Source organism: Somniosus microcephalus, chromosome 10 (assembly GCF_052327205.1).
Source record: "Somniosus microcephalus isolate GS21.2 chromosome 10, FLI_Smic_1.0, whole genome shotgun sequence".
NCBI classification, from domain to species: Eukaryota; Metazoa; Chordata; class Chondrichthyes; order Squaliformes; family Somniosidae; genus Somniosus; species Somniosus microcephalus.
Genome location: NC_140996.1, coordinates 169,608,591 through 169,635,781, shown reverse-complemented (window position 1 = coordinate 169,635,781; position 27,191 = coordinate 169,608,591). Strand labels below are relative to the sequence as shown.

Here is a 27,191-nt window from a genome sequence, read left to right as displayed (position 1 = left end):
CACAGAGCAGGACAAGCTGCTTGAAGAGGGAGAAGGAGGAGGGGGAGAAGGGCTCTCAGCAGGAGGCCAAATCTGCCAAGTGTCTTTAGGGAGCAATTCTTTTACCTCAACTTCAGCAAAGACCAATGCTCGAAACATCTTCACTTCACTGAAGAGGTCATGACTGAAATCTGCCAAATGTTGCAGCCAGAACTACAACCTCAAAGTAGGGCAAGGACAGTATTGCCTGTGGCTGTCAAGGTGACCGTGGCTCTTAACTTTTATACGTCTGGCTCCCACTAGGCTGCTGCTGGAGATATAATCAACATCTTGCAATTTTCAGTACAGTGCTGCATAAGGGAGGTCACTGAGGCTCTCTATACACAGAGAGACAGCTTCATCTCATTCATGAGCAATATGAGTAACCTCAACCACACCTCCCCATTCACCAACAGTCCCAGGCTCCTTACCTTTCCTCTATCGCTGACCATCATATCATCCTCTTTCTGACAACACAGAATAAAAATGAGAAAATGCACATTCTAATCCAATTTTATAAATTCAATCATTACCTAATGCACACAAAAATAAACTAATCACCCTTGTGCATTCCCTTAATGCCTGCCTTCCATGTGCCTTTGCCTCTCCTAGTGCTCCTACGAAGTGCTTCCCCAGCAGCTTCAGCATAGGTGGCGGAAGGCTGCTGATCTTCAATTGAGGAGACTGCAGATGGCCTTGGAGGGTGAGCTCGAGCAGCTCTGGGCCTAGAAGGCCTGACTTCAGACTGCTCCTTCTCAGCCTAGGCTGCAGCAGTCTGGGCTGGCTCACTGACAGACAACAGTAAGTTCAGTGGCGGAGTGGCAGGGGTGCGAGCAGGAATATTGTCATCAGAGGGAGAACAGCAGGTTTGTGCTCTATGGAGCCATTGCTAATCTCCCAGGGCGGCACCTTAACAGTCCTACTGATCTGTTGGAGAACAGATTGATGGACTGCTGTGATGCCCTGGAAGCCCATTTGAACAGTGGTATCCAGAGCTGTGATGGCATCAGTCTGAGCTTCCACTGCAGCCCTCAGACCTTTGAGGGAAGCTGTGCTGCAATGGAAGCTGTGACATCAGCCATCAGATGCTGCATCATGGTGGGTCCCACAGGTTTGCTGATGGAGGTGATCACCCATTCCATGTTGGAAAGGATGGGCTCCAAGGTCTGCGCAAAGCCCTGTACCAAGTTGGTGCTGGACTCCTCCATGCTCCTTGACATTGAGCGCAATCTTTCTGGCAGGCTTTCTAGTGCACCAAGCAATTGGTTATGTACACCAATCAGCCTTCTTCTGTAGCCTGGCCCATCGAAGTCCTCATCTAACTACTATGCAGCAGAACTAGAGTGCAACCAAGCCCTCCGGCGAGCTGGTACCTGCACTATTCTTTCCCCCCGTCCTGGCTTCTGCACATTTGTACCTGGTGTCTCACCATGTGCAGATCCCTCCTCTATCCTAGCTTCTAAAATAAGTGCAGTGTCAGTTTCTGAGCTGGTGGCTGTGAGTAAGATCAAGTGACTGTGTCTCTTCATCTTCACTGTCTTCTTCCTCTTCCTCCACTGACTGGGAAGGTTCCAATTCTTGGGTATCTGAAATTAAAAAGGGACAAGGGTTGGGTTGTGGTGAGGGGAGAGGAGAAAGTAAGAAGTGCGAGCTTACATCATCTGCAGCTTGTGAGTCAGAAGAGATTGTGGGATGAGGGAGAAGTAGGATGAGAGAAGGAGGATTAGGTATGCAGATACCCTCATCATCGATCCCTCCAGCCCAGCGAGTGGCCAGGGCCTCATTGATGTCCCTTCCCATGATGGCCAACACTGTCTCCTCCATGGGAGGCGCACGTGCCTAGCTCCAGTTCTTTCCTGCTGCCATGCACCACCTTCTCCTGCAAGAAAGAGGGAAGTTTGCCAGTGAGTTTCCTGCAATCTGTTTGGGTGATGTGGCTGTCGTGGTTGAATAGCTGCTAGTGTGTGCAAGCTGTGAGTTGTGGTTACGAGGCTTGTAACAGTGCTAAGTGTGTGAGGGTGAAATAAAGCATATGAATTGAAGCATTGAGTACTGAGTTGGTAGGTGAGTGATGGGATTGTAGTGTATTGAGCAGTGGATGAGGCTATGGTGTATTTGGTAGCATATGCCATTTGAAGATGAACTTACTCACCTTGACAACTCGTGTCACATCGTTAGGCTTCTTCCTGCACAGCATCCCTGTTCTTGGAGCAACACTCCTGGCATTGACCTCCACCGCTACATGATCCCACTGCCTCCTGAGCATCTGTCTGGAGGGCCTTCTGCCCCTCGGTGGATACAGGACGTTTCTCCTTCTTTCCACCTCTTCCACTAAGACCTCTGAAAACCTTGGTGCTCACTCTCTCGCATATTCAGCAACTGCTCAAAGTATCACAGCCCAGAATGGCTTTTGAAAAACTCCCACCATTTCTTGCAGCCACAATGCACCTCCCCTTTAAGAGGTGCAGGCTGCCTTTAAGGAGCACTAGTCACTCGCGATATCAGGCCCCCTGCTGATACGTGCAGCCAATGAACAGCGTGGGGAGTGCTGGCTGCACGCAGCAATCATTTAAAAGAGTAGGCAGCACCAATTTAATATAACCCCACGCCTTTTTTCCGGGGTTAACCAACTTCTTCCCCATGGAGTGGAGGAATTCCAATCTATCATCTTCATTCAAACACAGAGGATTCACGTTCAACGTCACTGTAGTTAGTTATTTTATATATAAGGTTTACATTTGTTTTGTAATTTCCTTTTGGTACTTTAAAAAAAAGTCAGAGTTATGACTACAAACATACCTGTACAACTACTTTAAAAAGCTGCTCCAAAATATTACAAATCCTCATTTGTAAGTGTGAGTCATTCATATTAAAGTTCAAGAGATATTCAGTAAGACTTATGGTTGTACATGTTCTAATGAAGGGTCACTGAAGATTTAATCTTTCATTCACTTTCAGGTGCTGTAACACCTGCTGTGCATGTCCTGCACATTTCTTTTTAATTTTTTATATATAACACTCAGCAAACATGAATGTTTACTGGACAAAACACCCATGATCTCTGATGTGCACATCTGAAGCACTGTGATAACAAATCAATAATGAGGCAATTTACTATCTTGTTAGCATATACTCAGTGTTGTTCAATGTACTTCAAAAGATTATTTATTCTGATTATTTTAATCTTTTACATCTCAAAAAGGAAGAAAATAAAACATGGCGTACACATAAAATGCCTACCAGAATAAAACCATGTGCAGCATTTACAGCATCTTCAGAATTTCTTTGTTGTGAACAGCGAAAGAGTTCTTTGTAATCTAAAATTGGAAAACATTAGAATAAGATTCTCACTGAATGCAAAACAGAACTCATTTACTGCCACAATAAGTTCAGAAATCAATTAGACACATATTATTATTCCATTGCCCTGTTCCTGCTATGAAGACTGTAAAATTAGTAGAATCAACCTGCACTTCTTTCTTGGTTTCAACATTCAGCCTGTTCACAATTTTCTCTCTCCTCTCCTGGAGGCATTGGATGGCTCATGTTGAGGAATGGTTTCATGGGCCATTGCCCTTTTTGAAGTGTGAATTTAGACAGTAAGTGCCAACAGACTATGGAGGCGCCATGTCTGACTATGATCCTGTCCTCACCTGATGTCTACATGTGTACTCTCCAGCAAGAATCGCTAGATAGCAATCTGGAGCAGAAATATTGGACGATTTGTTCCTACACCACACCCTCCCCCCACCCCCCCAAACCGAAGAGCACTGAAGCCAATTGTGGCACCTAACTTCTACCCTGGCTGAGATCAACTATCTTAGCAAAAACTGGGAACTGACCTGCTCTACAACTTCAAAAGCTTCTGATAAATTCTGAACTGGGAATTAATTTGCTTCTAGTATTTTAAACAGTTGTTGCATATCTGAAACAGCCTTTTACTTTTTCGTGTCAGCTGTGGCTCACTTGGTAGCACTCGCGCCTCTGAGTCAGAGGGTTGTGGGTTCAGGTCCCACGCCAGACACTCGAGGACAAAAATCTAGGCTGGCACTCCAGTGCAGTACCGAAGGAGTGCTGCACTGTCGGAGGTGAAGTCTTTCAGATGAGACGTTGAACCAAGGCCCCGTCTGCTCTCTCAGGTGGACGTAAAAGATCCCATGATGCTATTTTGAAGAGCAGGGGAGTTATCCCTGGTGTCCTGACCAATAGTTATCCCTCAATCAACATCAATAGAAACAGATTATCTGGTCATTATCACATTACTGTTTATGGGAGCTTGCTGTGTGCAAATTGGCTGCCGCGTTTCCTACATTACAATAGTGACTACACTTCAAAAGTACTTAATTGGCTGTAAAGCGCTTTGGGACGTCCTGAGGTTGTGAAAGGCGTTATATAAATGCAAGTAATAGGGGTACGGTAGTATAGTGGTTATGTTACCGGACTAGTAATCCAGAGGCCTGGACTAATGATCCAGAGACATGAGTTCAAATCCCACCATGGCAGCTGGGGAATTTAAATTCAGTTAATTAAATAAATCAGGAATAAAAAGCTAGTATCAGTAATGGTGACCATGAAACTACCGGATTGTTGTAAAAACCCATCTGATTCACTAATGTCCTTTAGGGAAGGAAATCTGCCATCCTTACCTGGTCTGGCCTATGAGACTCCAGACCCACAACAATGTGGTTGACTCTTAACTGCCCTCTGAAATGGCCTAGCAAACCACTCCAGGGCAATTAGGGATGGGCAATAAATGCTGGCCTAGCCAGCGATGCTCACATCCCATTAATGAATTTAAAAAAAGTCTCTTTCTTTCTTGTTCATAATATTAAAATGATTTCAGGTCGACCTGAAACGTTAACTCTGTTTCTCTTTTCACAGATGCTGCCTGACCTGCTGAGTTTCTCCAGCATTTTCTGTTTTTATTTCAGATTTCCAGCATCTGCAGTATTTTCTTTTTGCCCAATGGACTGCTTGGGTACTTTATAATGCAGCTTTGCATTGCACTAGAGCCACACTGCAGGTGGTATGAAGTAAAACCAGCATGATATAGTCTCCTAGTGGGGGTCTCGCACTGCTTGGTTTTAGTATACTTAGGAGTCAGGTTGGGATGCACCTTTAATCATTTACTAATCATGCAGCCTTAAATGTTTTATAACCTCAATCTATTATTATTTCTTCTATAATAAATATGATCATATCACAATAAATATATCACAATAAAATGATAAAGAACAATTGTTTTGCAAACCTGTGCCAAAGGTAATGACATTGAACCTGCAGGTGGTTGGAAGGTATTTGAGTATAAGAAGTGCTACCTTCTTGGCCTGTTCAAGAGCTAAGCCCTGCATGGAGTAGGAACAATCCAAACAAATGATAACCTCACAGTCAGAGAGAGTACCCACATCAAACTCTGGATAAAATGCCAGCATACAGGCCTGTGAGCAAACATAATAAGAGAACTTGGTTTCAGTAAGATATATAAGTTTTAATAAATAAACTTTTCTCACATTGTACAGAAAATAAATAGAGTAAAGCTTCATGCCAAACAGTCAACAGAAATTGTTACCATGACCTATGCAGAAAATTGGATGGGCTATTAATGGGTGGAAATTTGGCATTCCTGATCAGTTACACTACTATTTGGGCATTACCGATCAGAGGAAGGGGTGATGACAGCGGTTTTGAAATGGAGAAGAACAATCTTTGAAGAGAGCAAACAATTTTCAATGTCAGTTAGCATGGGGGCAACAATGGAAGTTGGGTGGTAAGAAGTTTAGTGGGAATGGGTTTGAGCCAGTGAGAGACAAGCCTCATGGATGAGATTAGCTCAGAGGGGGCATGGGGGTAGATGGGAGAGAAACCAGAGAGAACAAGATGGGGATTTTGTTTAATTATTTTTACGGTTTTGTTTTTGTTTATTTTGCCCAATAATTTATTCTATGAATGTTTTCCTTGTAGAAAACAAAATTGGAAAAACTTTGAATGGAGTTCTGATAAATTTCACCCAGATTTATTTGCCCCTGTATGTTGAAGAAGTGTATCTACTTTAACTTGCCAGATCTTACCATCAGCAATCTGGCCACCATAAAGCAGCCACTGCTGCAGCTGCTATCACAATAGCCACTGCATAGACCAGGTTGTCTCCTGCAAGATCTATGTGGCTTTGTATGACTACATTGTTGTCAACCCAATTACATGAATTTAGTACCAGGCAAGAGGTTGGGGTTAGCAGCCAGTCGCTAGAGAACTGTTGGCTAGTTAAGTTCCTGAAGTCAGGAGAGGGGAGGCAGAGCTACATTCCTTACATTCAACTACACCGTGCTTGAGAGCAGCATAGAGGCAGAACTGTAAATGCATAAGGTTGAGCTGAAGAATGGAGCAGACAGTAAGTCCGGGTTCCCCTGAAACAGGAAAGGCCTGTGTGAGTGAAAGTTATTTTAGATATTGGAAGATGCAATGAGTCAGTTTATTGGTAAGTTTTATGATTTATTTTCACAATAGTAATTTTTAATTTATTTAATATGTTGGGGGCAATTGTGGGGTGGGTGGGAGGGGAACCACATAGTCACTCACAGGAGTTATAATTTTTTTTAGCAATTTGATTAGTTGTTTGGTTTTATTGTGTTTGCCATTTGTTCATTGATAAAAATCTTTGTTCGCCAAAAAGTTATGAAGAAAATGTGGTGAATTTATATTTTACAGATAGTGGCTTTTGATTAGCTGCTTTTTAGTCAAGATGAGAATTCAGTCAATCAGCATGCTTCACTTAACAGATAGTTTGTCACTTGTTGTGTTTTGAGCAATGTAACATGAGTTATTCAGGATTTTTTGTTCTAAGGACATTTCACATGCCCAATGAACATAGTCATAGAGTCATAGAGTTTTACAGCACAGAAAGAGGCCCTTCGGCCCATCGTGTCTGCGCCGCCCATCCATCCCTGTCCAGTCTAATCCCATTTTCCAGCATTTGGTCCATAGCCTTGTATGCAATGGCATTTCAAGTGCTCATCCAAATGCTTCTTGAATGTTGTGAGGGTTCCTGCCTCTACCACCCTTTCAGGCATTGAGTTCCACATTCCAACCACCCTCTGGGTGAAAAAGTTCCTCCTCAAATCCCCTCTAAATCTCCTGCCCCTTACCCTGAATCTATGCCCCCTTGTTATTGACCCCCCTACTAAGGGGAAAAGTTCCTCTTTATCTACCCTATCTATGCCCCTCATCATTTTGTACACCTCAATCAGGTCCCCCCTCAGCCTTCTTTGCTCCAAGGAAAACAACCCCAGCCTGTCCAGCCTCTCTTCATAGCTGAGGCGCTCCATCCCAGGTAACATCCTAGTGAATCTTCTCTGCACCCTCTCCAAAGCAATCACATCCTTCCTATAGTGAGGCGACCAGAACTGCACACAGTACTCCAGCTGTGGCCTCACCAGCGTTTTGTACAGCTCCATCATAACCTCCCTGCTCTTGCCTTCATTAGCCGAGGCATAGAATATAAGTATCCCATATGCCTTTTTAACCACCTTATCTACCTGTTCCGCTGCCTTCAGGGATCTATGTACATGTACACCAAGGTCCCTCTGACCCTCTGTACTTCCTAGGGTCCTACCACTCATTGTGTATTCCCTTGCCTTATTTGTCCATCCAAAATGCATCACCTCGCACTTTTCAGGGTTAAATTCCATTTGCCACTTTTCCGCCCATCTGACCAACCCGTTTATATCGTCCTGTAGCCTGAGGCTTTCCTCCTCACAATTTACCACCCCACCAATTTTCGTGTCATCTGCGAACTTACTGATCATACCTTTTACATTCTCATCCAAATCATTTATGTAGATCACAAACAACAAGGGACCCAGCACCGATCCCTGAGGCACCCCACTGGACACAGGCTTCCAGTCACAAAAGCAACCTTCGACCATCACCCTCTACCTCCTGCCACTCAGCCAGTTTAGGATCCAACGCGCCAAGGCACCCTGGATCCCATGGGCTCTTACTTTCTTGACCAGTCTCCTATGCGGGACTTTGTCAAAAGCTTTACTGAAGTCCATGTAAACCACATCCACAGCATTTCCCTCATCCACCCCCCTAGTCACCCCCTCGAAAAATTCAATCAGATTTGTCAGACATGATTTACCCTTGACAAAACCATGCTGACTATCCCCGATTAATCCTTGCCTCTCCAAGTGGAGACTAATTTTGTCCCTCAGAATTTTTTCCAATAATTTCCCTACCACAGATGTTAGGCTCACTGGCCTGTAATTCCCTGGTTTATCCCTGCTACCCTTCTTGAATAATGGTACTACGTTAGCTGTTCTCCAGTCCTCTGGTACATCCCCTGTGGCCAGAGAGGTTCTGAAAATTTGTGTCAGAGCCCCTGCAATCTCCTCCTTTGCCTCCCACAGCAGCCTGGGATACATCTCGTCCGGGCCTGGGGATTTATCCACTTTTTGGCCTGCTAAAACCGCTAGCACCTCCTCCCTCTCGATGCTAATATGTTCAAGTATGTCACAGCCCCCTTGCCCGATTTCTATGTCTGCATCGTCTTTCTCCATAGTGAACACAGATGCAAAAAATTCATTTAAAACCCCGCCTACATCATCTGGCTCTACACACAGATTGCCACTTTGGTCCCTAATGGGCCCTACCCTTTCCCTGGTTATCCTCTTGCCCTTAATATACTTATAAAACATCTTAGGATTTTCCTTTATTTTGCTCGCCAGTGTTATTTCATGGCCCCTCCTCGCCCTCCTAATTTCTTTTTTAAGTATGCCCCTGCATTTTTTATACTCCTCTAGGGCTTCTTCCGTCTTTAGTCTTTTGTAACTGCCAAAAGCCCCCCTTTTATTTCTAATGCATTTTTGTATAACATGCGCCAGTTGTACAACTATATAAATGGATGAGGCCACATTCAGAATATTGTGGGTACTCTGCTGCAAAATGGATCTTAATATATTGCTGAGTTCAAACAACAGAAACTAAGATGATTTCTGTGGCTAGTCATTTCCCTCAGGAAATTAAGCGGGTTTGACAGGACAAACTGCATATACAGCAAAATCTGTAAAAAGGGACACCCCCAAAAATCGTACCTCAAAAATCGTACACTGACAGTCCTAAATAACTTACATTATAATAGATGCAAACTACTCCTTGAAACCACGGACGCTCGCAAATTACCAACAGCCTTCAATGCAACAAGTCTGCGGATGGATGGGCTTTGGAGCATTCACGATGTTGAGAGGGTCGTGGATAACACGTTTAGTGAGTTGGTCACACCGCAGGCAAGGGCTGCACAGGCAGAAGGGAAATGGGTGACCATCAGGCAGAGCAGTAGAGGCAGGCAGGTAGTGCAGGGGACCCCTGTGGCCATTCCCCTCTCAAACAGGTATACCGATTTGGATACTGTTGAGGGGGATGACTTACCAGAGGAAGGCAGCAGCAGCCAACTTCCTGGCACCAGGGGTGCTTCTGCTGCTCAGGAAGGGAGGAAAAAGAGTGGGAGAGCAATAGTGGTAGGGGATTCTATCGTAAGGGGTACAGATAGGCGTTTCTGTGGCCGTAGACGTGACTCCAGGATGGTTTGTTGCCTCCCTGGTGCTAGGGTCAAGGATGTCACTGAACGGCTTCAGGGCATTCTGAAGGGGGAGGGTGAACAGTCAGAGGTCGTGGTTCACATTGGGACCAATGACATGGGTAGGAAGAGGGATGAGGTCCTGCAGCAAGAATTTAGGGAGCTAGGTAGCAGATTAAAGAGCAGGACCTCAAAGGTTGTAATCTCTGGATTACTCCCGGTGCCACTTGCTAGTGAGTATAGGAATAGGAGAATAGAGCAGATGAATGCGTGGCTAAAGAGTTGGTGCAGGAGGGAGGGCTTTAGTTTCCTGGATCACTGGGCCTGCTTCTGGGAAAGGTGGGACTTGTACAAGTCGGACGGGTTGCACCTGAACCAGAGCGGGAGAAATATCCTTGCGGGGAGGTTTGCTAGCGCTGTTCGGGGGGGGGGGTTTAAACTAAAATGGCAGGGGGTTGGGTACCTGAGCAGGGAGACAGAGGAAAGGGAAACAGGGATAAAAGAAAAAGATAGGAAGGAGAAAAACAAAAGTGGCAGTCAGAGAAATCAACGGTTTAAATCAAACGTGGCCACAGTAAATAATAATTCTAATAGGTCTAAGTGCGTTAAAAAAACAAGCCTGAAGGCACTGGCCTAGAAATTCAGTGGGCCTTTCGCCCACTTAGCGCCTAAAGAGGTCTTTTGCGCCGGCGGGGTGGTAGCGCTGAAATTGAGTGCAGCGGTATTGGCGGCGGTAGCCGTTAGCGCTGCGCCGGGACCGATGACGTCATCGGTGTGCGCGGTGGCCCGTAACGCCCTGAAACCGCGCCGATCCCCATATTTATTTGCGCCCGCCTCCTCCGAAGCGGGCGCAAACAGCGAACAGAAAACGGGGCCGTCCTGCTGCCATAGTGGGGCGCTTTAAAGCTGAAGGTGCGGCCGGCCGCTTTTTCGGCGGCCGCCTGCCCGCACCTCCTTCACCCCCCCCGCGGCATTGCCGGCTCGTTTCCGTGGCGCCCGGCACTTCTCCGTTGTGCCGGGCTCTTTTGCCGGCACTCGCGATCAGGGCTCCGGCCGTTGCAGGCACCTCCCCCTTAAGAGAAGGGGGAGGCCTGCAGTACCGCAGCCTGCCGCACCGCATCGGGTGGCGCTGCGGCAACTAGCGCGCCGATATTCAGTTGCAGCGCCCCAAACGGAGGCGGGCACACCCTGGTATAGCGCCCGCTTCCGAATTGGGGCGCAGAAGACGAATATACGGCGTGCGCTAATGCCTCCCCGCCCAGCGCTAACTTTTGGGCGCGAGCGAGCTGCCCGCGCCCAAGTGAATTTCTAGGCCTTTGTGTCTTAATGCGAGGAGCATTTGTAATAAGGTGGACGAATTGGCTGCGCAAATAGAGGTAAACGAATATGATTTGGTTGGGATTACGGAAACGTGGCTCAAGGATGGCCAAGACTGGGAGCTCAACATCCAGGGGTATTCGATATTCAGGAAAGATAGGCAAAAAGGAAAGGGAGGTGGGGTAGCATTACTGGTTAAAGAAGGGATTAATACAATTGTAATGAAGGATATTAGCTCTGATGATGTGGAATCTGTATGGGTAGAATTGAGAAATACTAAGGGGAAAAAAACATTAGTGGGAGTGGTATATAGACCTCCCAACAGTAAGGCGGAGGTTGGGGATGGCATTAAAAGGGAAATTAAACAAGCGTGCAATAAGGGCACAGCAGTCATCATGGGTGACTTTAATCTACATATAGATTGGGCCAACCAAATTAGTAACAATACTGTGGAGGAGGAATTCCTGGCGTGTTTACGGGATGGTTTCCTGGACCAATATGTCGAGGATCAGGCCATCTTAGACTGGGTATTATGTAACGACAAAGGATTAATTAGCAATCTTGTTGTATGAGGCCCCTTGGGTCTGAGCGATCATAATATGATCGAATTCTTCATTAAGATGGAGAATGAATTAGTTGACTCAGAGACCAGGGTCCTCAATTTAAATAAAGGAAACTACGATGGTCTGAGGAGCGAGTTGGGTAGGATTGATTGGGGAATGGCACTCAAAGGGTTGACGGTGGATAGGCAATGGCAAACATTCAAAGACCGAATGGATGAGCTACGGAATTTGTTCATCCCAGTTTGGCATAAAAATAAAACAAAAAAGGTGACTCAACCGTGGCTAACAAGGGAAATTAGGGATAGCATAAGATCCAAGGAGACGACATATAAATTGGCCAGAAAAAGCAATAATCCTGAGGATTGGGAGCAGTTTAGGATTCAACAAAGGACGACAAAGGGATTAATTAAGAAAGGGAAAATAGAATATGAGAGTAAGCTAGCAGAGAACATAAAAACTGACTGTAAAAGCTTTTATAGATATGTGAAGAGAAAAAGATTGGTGAAGTCAAGCATAGGTCCCTTACAGTCAGAATCAGGGGAATTTATAATGGGAAACAAAGAAATGGCAGACCAACTAAATTCATACTTTGGTTTGGTCTTCACAAAGGAGGACACAAATAACCTCCCAGAGATGCCGGGGAACATAGGGCCTGATGAGAGGGTGGAACTGAAAGAAATCAGTATTTGTAGGGAAATGGTGTTAGGAAAATTGATGGGACTAAAGGCCGATAAATCCCCAGGGCCTGATAATCTACATCCCAGGGTACTTAAGGAAGTGGCCCTGGAAATAGTAGATGCATTACTGGTCATCTTCCAGAACTCGATAGACTCTGGAACAGTACCCATGGATTGGAGGGTAGCTAATGTTACCCCACTATTCAAAAAAGGTGGTCGAGAAAAAGCGGGGAATTATAGACCGGTAAGCCTGACATCGGTTGTGGGGAAAATGCTAGAATCTATTATAAAAGATGTAATAGCAGAGCACTTGGTAAGCAGTGACAGGATCGGACAAAGTCAACATGGATTTACAAAAGGTAAATCATGCTTGACTAATCTACTGGAATTTTTTGAGGATGTAACTGGTAAAATAGATAAGGGAGAACCAGTGGATGTGGTGTATTTGGACTTTCAGAAGGCTTTCGATAAGGTCCCACATAAGAGATTAGCGTGCAAAATTAAGGCACATGGGATTGGGGGCAAGGTATTGACTTGGATAGAGAACTGGTTGGCGGACAGAAAGCAAAGAGTTGGAATAAACGGGTCATTTTCCGAGTGGCAGGCAGTGGCTAGTGGGGTACCGCAAGGATCGGTCCTAGGACCCCAGCTGTTCACAATATATATTAATGATCTGGACGAGGGAATTGGATGTAATATCTCCAAATTTGCAGACGACACAAAGCTGGGTGGGAGGGTAAGCTGTGAGGAGGATGTCGTGAAACTCCAGTATGATCTGGACAGATTGGGTGATTGGGCAGAAACATGGCAAATGCACTATAATGTGGATAAATGTGAGGTTATCCACTTTGGTGGCAAAAACAGGAAGGCAGATTATTATTTGAATGACAATAGATTGGGAGAAGGGGAAGTGCAAAGAGACCTGGGTGTTCTTGTGCACCAGTCGCTGAAGGTAAGCATGCAGGTGCAGCAGGCGGTTAAGAAGGCAAATGGTATGTTGGCCTTCGTAGCAAGAGGGTTCGAGTACAGGAACAAGGATGTCTTGCTACAGTTGTACAGGGCCTTGGTGAGACCGCACCTTGAGTACTGTGTGCAGTTTTGGTTGCCTTACCTGAGGAAGGACGTTCTTGCCATGGAAGGAGTGCAGCGAAGATTCACCAGGCTGATAACTGGGATGGCAGGAATGACGTATGAGGAGAGATTGTGTCGATTGGGCTTATACTCACTGGAGTTTAGAAGATTGAGAGGGGATCTCATCGAAACCTATAAAATTCTGTCAGACCTGGACAGACTAGATGCAGGAAGTATGTTTTTGATGGCTGGGGAGTCCAGAACCAGGGGTCATAGTCTAAGGATAAGGGGTAAGCCATTTCGGACTGAAATGAGGAGGAATTTCTTCACCCAGAGAGTGGTGAACCTGTGGAATTCTCTGCCACAGAGGGCGGTGGAGGCCAGTTCATTAAATATATTCAAAAAAGAGTTGGATATATTTCTTAAGGCTAAAGGGATCAAGGGATATGGGGAGAAGGCAGGGACAGGGTACTGAATTTGGATGATCAGCCATGATCTCATTGAATGGCGGAGCAGGCTCGAAGGGCCGAATGGCCTACTCCTGCTCCTATCTTCTATGTTTCTATGTTTGCAACTGAAAACATGGGACACGCAGGTAATGGGTGGAAAAAAAACGGCTTTTGTGTAATGGAGATTTATACCCAGCATCCATAACAGCAGAGAAACTGCTTTATCTCTCGGATTAGATGCTTGCACAGCTCTATCACAGGGAACAGGCTATTTTAGAGCTAGTATTGTGCAATGAGAAAGGGTTCATTAATAACCTTGTAGTAAAGGGGCCTTTAGGGAAGAGTGACCATAATACGATTAGAATTTTATATTGAGTTTGAAAGTGATTTAGTTAAATCCGAAACAAGGGTCTTAAATCTAAACAAAGCAAACTATGTAGGTATGAGGGGCGAGTTGGCTAAGGTAGATTGGGAAACTACTGGTGGGAGTAACTATGACTCTCTTAGGGGTTGTTGGGGGTCTTCTTCCTCTACTTGGGAGGACCTAGGGTTACGTGTAGCTGCGAGAATCTGGAGTTCTTTATCGCAGTGAGTTGTACCTCCAAGTGGTCCCGCTGGGCAACACTTTGGTGTTGGAAGAACAACTGGCCGAGAACTCCATATAGGGGGGAGGGGTAACCAAACCTCTCAACCTCTTTGGTAGTTGACTGCAATGGCTAGCATTTAAAGAATTAATACATAATTTACAACAAATATACATTCCTTTAAGGCACAAAAACCCCATAGGAAAAGTGGTCCAACCATGGCTAACAAGAGAAGTTAAAGATAGTATTAGATCAAAGGAAGAGGTTTATAATGTTGCCAAAAAGAGTAGTAAGCCTGAGGATTGGGAGGATTTTAGAATTCAGCAAAGGAGGACCAAGAAATTGATAAAGGGAAAATAGAACGAGAGTAAACTAGCGAGAGACATAAAAACAAACTGTAAAAGCTTCTATAGGTATGTAAAAAGGAAAAAATTAGCGAAAGCAAATGTGGGTCCCTTACAGGCTGAGAAAGGAGAAATTATAATGAAGAATAAGGAAATGGCAGAGAAATTAAACAAATACTTTGTATCTGTCTTCACGGAAGAAGCTGCAAAAAACTTCCCAGAAATAGTGGTGAGCTAAGGATCTAACGAGAATGAGGAACTGAAAGAAATTAGTAGTAGTAAAAAAATAGTACTGGAGAAATTAATGGCACTGAAAGACGATAAATCCCCTGGACTGGATGGCCTACATCCTAGGGTTTTGATAGAGGTGGCTATAGAGATAGTGGATGCATTGGTTGTCATTTTCCAAAATTCCATAGATTCTAGAACGGTTCCCGTGGATTAGAAGGTAGCAAATGTAACCCCACTATTTAAGAAAGGAGGGAGAGAGAAAACGCAGAACTACAGACCAGTTAGCCTGACATCAGTAGTAGGGAAAATGCTAGAATCTATTATTAAGGACGTGGTAAAAGGGCACTTAGAAAATAATAATAGGATTGGGCAGAGTCAACACAAATTTATGAAAAGGAAATCTTTTGGAGTTTTTTGACGTTGTAACTAGCAGAATAGATAAGGGGGAACCAGTGGATGTAGCGTATTTGAATTTTCAGAAGACATTCGATAAGGTGCCACACAAGAGGTTATTAAACAAAATTAGTGCTCGTGGGATTGGGGGTAATATACCAGCATGGATTGAGGATAGGTTAACAGACAGAAAACAGAGTAGGACTAAACGGATCATTTTCGGGTTGGCAGGCTGCAACTAGTGGGGTACTGAAAGGATCCGTGCTTGGGCCTCAGCTATTCACAATCTACATCAATGATTTGGATGAGGGGACCAAATGTAATATATCCAAGTTTACTGATGATACAAAGCTGGGTGGGAATGTAAGTTGCGAGAAGGATGCAAGGAGGCCTCAAGGGGATATAGAGGCTAAGTGAGTGGGCAAGAACATGGCAAATGGAATATAATGTGGAGAAATGTGAAGTTATCCACTTTGGTAGGAAAAATAGAAAAGCAGAGTATTTTTTAAATGGTGAGAGATTGGGAAATGTTGGTGTTCAGAGGGTCCTGGGTGTCTTGTACACGAATCACTGAAAGTTAACATGCAGGTACAGCAAGCAATTAGGAAAGCAAATGTTTTGTTGGCCTTTCTTCCAAGAGGATTTGAGTATAAGAGTAAAGGGGGGAGAAATTTGGTTGGTTGCGCCAGCGATTAGCGCCTAAAGAGGCCGAGAATTGGGGCGTTAGCCAATTTTCGCCCGTGCGCAGTGAACCCAGCGCCTCTTGCTATATTGAGTGGGTTTTAGCACCGGCGCTAATTCTTAGCACCCGCTCGCGGACGCAGGCAGATCATGACATCATTTCAGTGTGCAACGCCTTTTTGGCGCCCCGGACCGGAAATTGAGTGGCGCCTGCCTCCGTTCCGCCTGGCGCTAATAGTGACAGCTTGCTGGAACGTTCCCAAGTCCTTCTCAGGCTAGGGGGACGCTATTTAAAGGCGACTGCACTAGTATGAAAGCGGCAGCCATTTTGGGTGAGCATCTTGCTGGTTGTTGGAGAGAGTTGCTGACCTTCAGTGGGAGAGCATACTTTTCATTGAGCCAGCGGTGCCTTTGGACCTTCAGCCCTGTCCACAACAGTTTGCTGGTGAGATATTACTGCGTCTTACTTCTTTCACATTATAATGGGAGCTGCTTTGGAGGGGAACGTCCTGCTGGCTGAACATATGGCAAGGGCACAGAGGCGGAGGGAGAGGGGGCCGGGAATGGCCAGAAGGAGGAGGGGCAATGGACGTCGCCAAATGCGACCGTACGCTGCCAGGGTTTTCAGGCAGCAGGTGTCATACATTACCATGTCGGAGGAGCAGTGTATGCGAAGGCTCTGATTCGGAAAGGATGTGGTGACTGAGCTGTACCACCTGCTTGCTGAAGATCTGCAGCCGCGGTTACGGTGCAGGACCTCTCTGTCGGTGGCCGTCAAAGTCACTGTTGCCCTAAACTTTTTCGCCAGCGGCTCATTTCAGGCAGGAACTGGGGACATTGCAAATATTTCTCAATTTGCGGTGCATTGCTGCATCCGGCAAGTTACAGCTGCTCTATATAGGAGGCGGCAATTAATCACCTTCCCTTTGACCCTGGAGAAGCAGGGGGAGCGCACACAGGGCTTCGCGGCTATAGCGGACTTCCCCATGGTGCAGGGAGCCATTGATTGGAGGAGGTGGCCCTAGAGATAGCGGATGCACTAAGGATGATTTTTCAGAATTCATTAGACTCGGGAACAGTGCCGATGGATTGGAGGGTAGCTAACGTTACCCCACTATTCAAAAAGGGGGGTAGGGAAAAAGCAGGTAATTACAGACCTGTAAGCCTTACATCAGTTGTGGGCAAAATGCTGGAGTCCATCATTAAGGATGAAATAGCGGAGCACTTAGCAAATGGGGACAGGATAGGACAGAGTCAACATGGATTTACAAAGGGTAAATCGTGCTTGACTAATCTATTGGAATTTTTTGAGGGAGTAACTGGTAGAATAGATGGGGGAGAGCCAGTAGATGTGGTGTACCTGGACTTCCAAAAGGCCTTCGATAAGGTCCCACATAAAAGATTAGCATGGAAAATTGAGGCTCATGGGATAAAGGGGAAAGTTTTGGCGTGGATAGGGAACTGGCTGTCAGATAGAAAACAGAGAGTTGGAATAAACGGCTCATTTTCTGAATGGCAGGCAGTAACAAGTGGGGTACCACAGGGATCTGTCCTGGGCCCCCAGCTGTTCACAATTTACATTAATGACCTGGATCAGGGAGTCGGATGCAGCATTTCCAAATTTGCAGACGACACTAAACTAGGAGGGGGGGTGGGCTCAGAGGAAGAGACCAGGAAGCTCCAGAGCGATTTGGACAGACTGGGCGATTGGGCGGATAAATGGCAGATGCACTATAATGTGGACAAGTGCGAAGTTATCCACCTTGGGTGCAGGAACGGGAGGGCAAATTATTATTTAAATGGCAATAGATTGGGAGAGGGGGAAGTACAGAGAGACCTGGGTGTTCTTGTACACCAGTCACTGAAGGCGAGCATGCAGGTGCAACAGGCGGTCAAGAAGGCAAACGGTATGCTGGCCTTCATAGCAAAAGGGTTAGAATACAGGAACAGGGATACCTTGCTGCAGCTGTACAGGGCACTGGTGAGACCACACCTCGAGTACTGTGTACAGTTTTGGTCGCCTCATCTGAGGAAGGATGTTCTTGCCATGGAGGGGGTGCAGCGGCGATTCACCAGGCTGATACCAGGAATGGCGGGAATGACCTATGAGGAGAGACTATGTAGTTTAGGGATGTACACACTGGAGTTTAGAAGATTGAGAGGGGACCTCATAGAAGTGTATAAAATTCTGACAGGTCTAGACAGACTGGATGCAGAAGGAATGTTTCCCTTGGCGGGTGAGAACAGAACTAGAGGACATAATTTAAGGATAAGGGCTAAACCATTTAGGACAGAGATGAGGGGGAATTTCTTCACTCAGAGAGTGGTGAACCTGTGGAACTCATTGCCACAGAGGGCAGTGTACGCCAGCTCATTAAATATATTTAAGAGGGAATTAGATATATTTCTACGGGCAAAAGGGGTTAAGGGTTACGGAGAGAAGGCGGGGACGGGATACTGAATTAAAGGATCAGCCATGATCTCATCGAATGGCGGAGCAGGCACGAAGGGCCGAATGGCCTACTCCTGCTCCTATCTTCTATGTATCTATGTATCTATGATTGCACACACGTGGCTTTGCAGGCACCATTACAGAATCCCGAAGAGTTCCGCAACCGCAAGGGGTTCCACTCCCTCAATGTGCAGCTGGTCTGTGACCACTGGCAGATGATCATCGCGGTCAACGCCCAATTTCCTGGCAGCAGCCACGACGCGTTCATCCTGCGGCAGACCTCAGTGGCTGACCTTTTCGAGGCCCCGGCTCACCCACAAGGCTGGCTTCTTGGCGACAAGGGCTATCCTCTCTGCCCATGGCTCATGACGCCGCTCCGTTTGTCCAGCACCACGGCAGAAGAGCATTACAACACCAGCCATCAGGCGACCAGGAACATTGTGGAGCACACAATCGGTGTGTTCAAGCAGCAGTTCCGTTGTCTCGACCATTCGGGGGCACCCTGCAGTACTCGCCGGAGCAAGTGTCACGCATCGTCGTGGTCTGCTGCATGCTCCACAACCTGGCCATCCGACGCACCCAGCCAATGCCAGCCGACCTTGAAGGTCCAGCAGAGCGGGCGGACGAGGAGGAAGAGGAGGAGGAAGACGGGAGGGGTCCAGAAACTGGAAGGGCCGTCCGTCAGAGGCTCATAAGGACTCAGTTCTCAGCCCCTCTGACGGAATGCTGGGTGTAATTGGAACAGCACCCTCCGGTTTGCCCAAAGCCTACGAAGGCCACCATGCTTGTAAATAGTCTAGAGTTCCAGTGTAAATAAAACATTTTCTTTATTTTCCAAAAAGTGCTTCCTTTCAGCATGACAAAGCAATGGCAACAGAAAGCATAACTAACGAACTAACACATAACTGTCTGGCAAACCCGCGACACTACCCAAAACATGACTAACATTCACAGCAGGTGTAGACGGCCTTGAATTCTACAAATGAGACGTCTCAACAGCTCCCTCTACTCTTTACCCCTTGATGGAGATCTACTTCTCTTACGAGATCGGCCCCTTCCCTCCCTGCAGCTCCTCCGTAATTGGACCCCAGTGGCTGCGTCAAGGCTGGGGGACGCCTGCTGAGTGTCCGAAAGCGCAGAAGCCCCTGAGGGACGGCCTGGACGACCTCTGGGCTTGGAGGGCCTGGATGCTGACTGCTCCAACTGTGCATGGTTGGAAGCAGTCTGTCCTGCAGGTGGTGGCAGCTGCAGTGGAGACGTGCCAGCGGTGGCATCAAGAATGCTTACATCCTGAGAGCGGACACCTGCTCCGTGGTCGGCCGACACACTGGCACTCTGACGGGGCAGCACCGCAGCATGCGCCACAATCGGCTGGTCCACAAATTGATGGCCTGCTGTGGGCTGCAAGGGCCCCGGGTAATCCTGCCTGATCCAGCTAGGGTGGCAGCAGTCAGTGTTCGCGTGGCCTCAATCTGCGTGTGCAGGAGGCCAGCAAGTGACTGCGTGGCAGCACTGAGCACTTGCGTGGCAGGTGCCAGTGCTTCGGAGAAGCCCTGGACAGTCCTTTCCACTGCTTCGGTCAAGCCCTGGACAGACCTTTCCAGGGCTGGCCCGAAGCCCTGGACAGACCTTTCCAGGGCTGGCCCGAAGCCCTGGACAGTCCTTTCCATTGCTGGCCCGGAGCCCTGGACACTCCTTTCCATTGCTGCACCGAAGCCCTGGACAGTCCTTTCCATTGCTGCCCCAAAGTCCTGCACACTCTTTGCCAGTGTGCCTGAGCCGAGCCTGGGCGCTCATTTCTGAAAGGCTACGCACCTCCTCTGCACTCTGTGCAGCAGTCATCGTGGCCTGCCTCGCCCTCCGGGGAGACGGCCCCCGAGCTTCCCTACCCCCCTCGCGTTGCTGCAGCCCGCTGGTTCCTGCAACTGGTTCCTCATCAGAGACCGCCCCCCCCACCCCCCTCCAGGGAACTATTATCCCCAGTCTCCAGATGGGCTGGCTCCCCTGAGGCTGGCACGGATGTTCTGGCTTCCTCCTGCTCGTTGCCTCCGGAGGCAGTGGCACTGGCAGCTTGAGGGCCCGGCTCCCGAGCTGGTGATGCAGCATCTGAAAGCAGGGAGGTTGAAGAGTGGCTTTAGTGAAAGGACAGGGTGGCAGCAAGGGATGCAAGATTGCTGCAATGCTATGACATGGGTCCAGAGTGAAAAAGCATGCTGGTGGGGGGAACAAGTGGAAGGAGACAGCTCAAAAAGGTGAGGACCTTACCATCGCTGTGCACAATGGGGTCGGCAGCTCCAGTGGTGACAGGACCAATCATACGGCCTCCAACAATCTGGTGGACTCTCTCTTCGAGATCCGTGAGAGTCTGGAGTTGAGGACGTCCTCCTCCGGTGCGAAGCTGCTCCTTGCGGTTCCTCGCCAGCTTGGCCTGCAGGAGAAAGGACGGGAAGTGATGAAACATGATGCCCTGAGTTATCATCTCATGCCCCCCATGGTGGAATAGCCCTTACATCATGCCCCAAGTTGTCATCTCATGCCCCCCATGGTGGAATAGCCCTTACATCATGCCCTGAGTTTAATGTGCATGTGTGTTCCCAGAAAGGGCCATGGGTGCTTGCTGACAGATGGCCAATGGGGCATCGCGCACCCTCTGGCCATAAAGTCAGGTGCAGATGGAGGGATGAAGAAGTTTGCCGAAACACCACTCACCCTCACGACCCGAGTGAGGTCGTTGAATTTCTTCCTGCACTGCACAGGGCTCCTGGTCACCATGCTGTTGGAGTTGACCTTTTGAGAAACTTCCCTCCAAGCTCTTCGGTATTCCTTCTGATTAGGCCTCCTGCCACTGTCGGGGTACAGCACATCTCGCCGGCGCTCCACTGCGCCTACCAATTCATCCAATGCCCCATTGGTAAAGCGCTCCGCTCTCTGCCTCACCCTCTCCATCTTCTCAAAGTTTGTAACGCCACAGAATGGCCAGCTCCGATTTTGAGGCCTACAAGGCGCAGAGTGTGGCTGCTGATCCTTACTGACCCACCCCTTTAAGAGCTGGCCGGCGCCTGAAAGTCTCGTGGTCATCCATAATTGACAGCACCTGTGCTGCGCCCGCCCGCCCCGATATTGAGTAGCGCCGCCAGGTTAGCGCCTTAGGAGTCCCGTGTAATGCCTGATTTTGCGCCTCAATCACCTTTAGGGGCGCTGCAACCCAATATCGCGCGAGGTGGCGATAAGTTGCGTCTGGCTATAAAATTTGCACAGCGCCAATTCTAACGCCCCAAGCGGGCCTATACCCAATTTCTAGGCCCAGATGTCTTACTGCAATTATATAGGGCCCTGGTAAGACCACACCTGGAGTCTTGTGTAGAGTTTTGGTCTCCTTACCCAAGGAAGGATATACTTGCCATAGAGGGAGTGCAACGCAGGTTCACCAGACTGGTTCCTGGGATGAGGCGATTGTCCAATGACGAGAGATTGAGTAGTCTAGGCCTATATTCTCTAGAGTTTAGAAGAATGATCTCATTGAAACATACAAAATTCTTACAGGCTTGACAGGGTAGATGCAGGGAGGATGTTTCTCCTTGCTGGGGAGTCTAGAACCAGGGGTCACAGTCTCAGAATAATGGGTCGGCTATTTAGGACTGAGATGAGGAGAAATTTCTTCACTCGGAGGGATGTGAATTTTTGGGATTCTCTACCCCAGAGGGCTGTGGAGGCTCAGTCATTAAATATATTCAAGACAGAGATTGATAGATTTTTGGATAATAATGGAATCAAGGGATATGGGGATAGTGCAGGAAAGTGGAAATGAGGTAGAAAATCAGCCATGATCTTATTGAATGGCGGAGCAGGCTTGAAGGACCAAATGGCCAACTTCTGCTCCTATTTCTTATGTTCTCACTCTGCTCAGGCTCACAGCGGGAGCTTTAACAACACAGCAAAGTAGCAGCGGTCAATAAAAGTATCCAATCACGGAGAGGGGGCGGGGCCTCACCCACTCTGACCGATAGCCCTCTTCACCGCTCATCCTTTTCACCGCTCATCCTTTTGTGACTGGCATCGACTCTAAAAATAGGAAGGGGGGGGTGTCATGAGGGTCCGGCGGAAGTGCCAATAGCAGATGAGAGGGGGCGGGTGCTGGATGGCCTCCCCGTGCCTAAACCGACATCGGTCGGTGGGTCTGTGGACCGGCATAAGTCCCGTCAGCCCATTGTGTGATAGAAGATGTTTGACAGGCCGGCAGATCCCCGTGCCCAGCTGCAGAGTAGGATGGAGAGCTGGAGGGAGGTGTTCACGTGGACAAATGGGACTGCACGCCGGTAAGAGGCGAGCAGCGAAAGTGTAGCTTGCAGGACGTTCGCTTTCTCTGCAACGCTCCAGTGTTCCAGCATTTAAGACTTGCCTCCCTCCCACCTTTTACTTCTGCACTGATTGATATTAAAGCATGGTTTTTAAAAATAATTTATATAGACTTTTTGCACTGAACAAACTTTTATTTCAAAGCTTAATGTGCACAGAATCTGCATTAAAACGCTATTGTAATAAACCCTCAGCCAAACTCAAAACCATACTGAATACCCTTTGGTTTAATAGTAGCAGCTGACCATTAAATGCATTCGCAAAATAAAGCAAGAGCAGACTGCAGTTGTGAATGGAATGATTGTATGAAGCATCAAGGCTCCAAATGTTGAGAAGCAGTATTTTCATTTGGAGAGCTCAGCACGTCTTCTGATTAAACTCAAAGGTTAGTTAAATTACACAATCACGTCTCCAAAATTCATTAATATTGTTGCTCGCCTTGGTCCGTTGTACTGCTTTCAAATAAAGCAGCATTTTGTTATGCTGCTCGAGTGTGTTGCATTTCACAGAAATGGAAGAGAAGAAAAAAGCTGGTACAATTAAGGGTTCGCCTGTCACAAATCATTATCACCTTTCTGCACCAGCCTGTCAACCGTGAAGAAAATAAAAAGTGCCTTATCTAATTGCTTTTATTTAGTAAACCGCTGGAAAGAGAAGAAAAAAGTTTCTGAAAATTGAGAGCGAGATAAGCGTAGGGATAGTCAATGTCAACATACTCTGGTTAATTTGCCTTTTGATTCTCGAGCTTAATTGGCACTGGGCGCGAATACATAGTTCAGAGTGGATGCAATAATCAAGTTGGGCTGTTATAACCAGGGCTAGAATTGGTGATGTGTTTCCAATGGGGCTTCAATGCAATCACACTGAAATGTGAACTGTCTCACCTTCCCCAACTCCCTCCCACCCCAACAAAAAAAGTTATAGAAAATAAACCAAGCAAATTAAAAATAAAACCTATCATATACAAAATAAACCAATCAAAATTTAGAAGTGAAATAAAATCAATTGGAAACAAGATAAAATTCATCAAAAACAAAATAAAAATGGCCAAAATCAAGATAAAAGGATCAAAAAAGCAAAATAAATCAAAAACAAAGCAAGTGTTACATCAAAATATATATGGTTAAAGAATGTTGGATAAAATGTTCTTTTTATGATATCCATTCCATTTAAGTTTGTACGATACAAGTCTGGTGTTACAACTTTACTTTTTACTTGTTGTGCAAGTTTGAGTGGGATTTAGAGACAATAATAATTAAAACATAAGTAAGAAAATTAAAATGTGTCTTAATTCTTAAAAAGTTTCCCAACTCCAACTGCCCAGCATCCTGGGCCTGGAACCCCCCACCATACCTGAACATGCCCTCAACCTGCCTTTGGACTTGATAAAAGATATCAGATAGAATCATACAGCACAGAAGGAGGCCATTCGGTCCATCATGCCTGTGCTGGCTCTTCAGTAGAGCTATCCAATTAGTCCAGTCCCCTGCTCTTTCACCACAACCCTGCTACTTTTTCCTTTTCAAATATTTATCCAATTTCCTTTTGAAAGTTATTATTGAATCTGCTTCCACCACCCTTTTCAGGTAGTGCATTCCAGAACTCGCTGCGTAAAAGAAAAAAATTCTCCTCATCTCACCTCTGGTTCTTTTGCCAATCACCTTAAATCTATGTCTCTGGTTACTGACCCTTCCTGCCAGTGGAAACAGTTTCTTATTTACTCTACCAAAACCCCTCAAAATTTTGAACACCTCTATTAAATCTCCTCTGCTCCAAGGAGAACAAACCCAGCTTCTTTAATCTCTCCAGATAACTGAAGTCTCTCATCCGTGTTATTATTTCTAGTAAATCTCCTCTGCACTCTCTCCAAGGCCTCAAGGTAGAAACATAGAAGATAGGAGCCATTCGGCCCCTCGAGATTGCTCCGCCATTCAATGAGATCATGGCTGATCATCCAAATTCAGTACCCTGTCCCTGCCTTCTCCCCATATCCCTTGATCCCTTTAGCCTTAAGAAATATATCTAACTGCTTCTTGAATATATTTAATGAATTGGCCTCCACTGCCTTCTGTGGTAGAGAATTCCACAGGTTCACCACTCTCTGGGTGAAGAAATTCCTCCTCATCTCTGTCCTAAATGGCTTACCCCTTATCCTCAGACTGTGACACCTGGTTTTGGACTCCCCGGCCATCGGGAACATCCTTCCTGCATCTAATCTGTCTAGTCCTGTTAGAATTTTATAAGTTTCAATGAGATCCCCTCTCATTCTTCTAAACTCCAGCGAGTATAAGCCCAATCGACCCAATCTCTCCTCATACGTCATTCCTGCCATCCCAGGTATCAGTCTGGTGAATCTTCGCTGCACTCCCTCCATGGCAAGAACATCCTTCCTCAGATAAGGTGACCAAAACTGCACACAATACTCAAGGTGTGGTCTCACCAAGGCCCTGTACAACTGCAGCAAGACATCCTTGTTCCTGTACTCGAACCCTCTCGCTACGAAGGCCAACATACCATTTGCCTTCTTAACCGCCTGCTGCACCTGCATGCTTACCTTCAGTGACTGGTGCACAAGGACACCCAGGTCTCGTTGCACTTCCCCTTCTCCCAATCTATTGCTGTTCAGATAATAATTTGCCTTCCTGTTTTTGCCACCAAAGTGGATAACCTCGTATTTATCCACATTATACTGCATCTGCCATGCTTCTGCCCAATCACCCAACCTGTCCAAATCATACTGGAGTTTCTCAGCATCCTCCTCACAGCACACACGCCCACCCAGCTTTGTGTCATCTGCAGACTTGGAGATATTACATCTAGTTCCCTTGTCTAGATCATTTATACATATTGTGAATAGCTGGGGTCCTAGGACCGATCCCTGCGGTAGCCCACTAGTCACTGCCTGCCACTCGGAAAAAGACCCGTTTATTCCAACTCTTTGCTTCCTGTCTGCCAACTAGTTCCCTATCCAAGTCAGTACCTTACCCCCAATCCCATGTGCCTTAACTTTACACGCTAATCTCTTATGCGGGACCTTATCGAAAGTCTTCTGAGAGTCCAAATACACCACATCCACTGGTTCTGCCTTATCTATTCTACCAGTTACATCCTCAAAAAATTCCAGTAGATTAGTCAAGCATGATTTACCTTTATTATATTAGAACCTGACCTGGGATTGGTTGAGGTGAAGAGCGGAGTCAGGAGAAAGAAATAAAGTGAAGACATCAAGTCATTAACTCTTCAAAAAGACTCCAAAAAGTATTTGTGCAACGAACAAAAATAATGAAAGATCTAAATTTTCTGTTGTTGCTGCTGTTGTTGTTGGGTAGGGCGCTGTTGTTGTTACCACGGACAAAATAGTCGCACTCAGAGGCGTTTGTTGCCCGACCAATGCAAACAAATATTAGAGGGAACATTGGTCTCAGCATTTTGGGGGAGGGCTCTGAAATCGGGGGAGTGTAGAGATGGAGAAAGGGAAGAGAAGGGGACTGGGGAAAGAGAAAGGCACTAGGAGTCGGGTGATTGGGGCTCAAGCTGGTGGGGTGGGGAGGGCAGGGGCGGACACCATCATTCTCTGCATCGGTAGGAGCAGCACTGAGAGAGGAGCAGCTAGTAAAGTAAAAGAACCAAGCGGGATGGGAGGAGGAAGATTCTTAAACTGAGGGCTATTAGACTGTGAGATCCTTCACCACATATGGCTATAGAGGTTGAGACTAATATTTAATATGAGAAGGATGGGGATAAATATCTGAAAAGGAGTAATATAAAAAGGATCTGGGGGTTACGAGAGAATGCCAATGTAATTTCTTAGTCTTCCCAATCCTGCTGCTCACGGGTGGCTTCCTGATTCTTGTACAACAGCTGCTGGCGCGAAACCATGAGCAAAAATATTCAAGTACAGGGGACCCAACCTTTATAAGGTAAATGCAATAGCATTTGTAATAGTCATGTGATCAGATGTCACGTGTTCATGCACTGCATGGTCAGATGTCAAGCGGTCAGAACATCAAGTGATCAAACCTCCAGGAGTACGGGTGAAGAGGGTGAAAGTGGCCGCGCAGGAGGAAAGCTCCGGTCAGACTGCGAGCAACGGACGCGATGCGCGAGCCGAGCACTCAAAACCAACCAAAAATACAGGAGCGGTTGGAGAGAATGGGAAAAAGTAAAACTGCGATTGGAGCATCAAATCTCACTCCACCAGTACGTCAGATACTAATGAGCTGTTAACATCCCCCAGCACTTCAAACATTAGCAGCTATAGTACGTTGAGAGAGGCGGTCTCAGACAGAGGTCTGCAGGACGTTAATCTTCCTGCCGCCCCAACACTTTTTGGCTGGGATATGCCAGGCACTCCTGTCCAACAGCAGCCTCCTCGCCCTGTGCAGGCCACCAAAGTAGCAGATCCCAGGATCAGGATATCCTTCCCTCATTGGAAAAGGACCTTGGGATGGCAATGAACTGGGAAACCTAATGAACAGAAAATA

At 46.7% G+C, this 27,191-nt stretch overlaps 1 protein-coding gene across 4 annotated transcripts in view; it reads right to left on the bottom strand.

Moving 5' to 3' along the window:
• parp4 (poly (ADP-ribose) polymerase family, member 4) overlaps nucleotides 1-27,191 on the bottom strand; it is a 201,007-nt gene that overhangs the window by 61,516 nt on the left and 112,300 nt on the right. For all 4 annotated transcript variants that reach the window (XM_085999130.1, XM_085999129.1, XM_085999131.1 and 1 more), the window contains 2 exons: nucleotides 5,270-5,456; nucleotides 3,259-3,335 (listed from right to left, as the gene is read on the bottom strand). In XM_085999130.1, coding sequence (XP_085855256.1) covers nucleotides 3,259-3,335; nucleotides 5,270-5,456 — 264 coding nt within the window. The remainder of the gene's footprint in view (nucleotides 1-3,258; nucleotides 3,336-5,269; nucleotides 5,457-27,191) is intronic.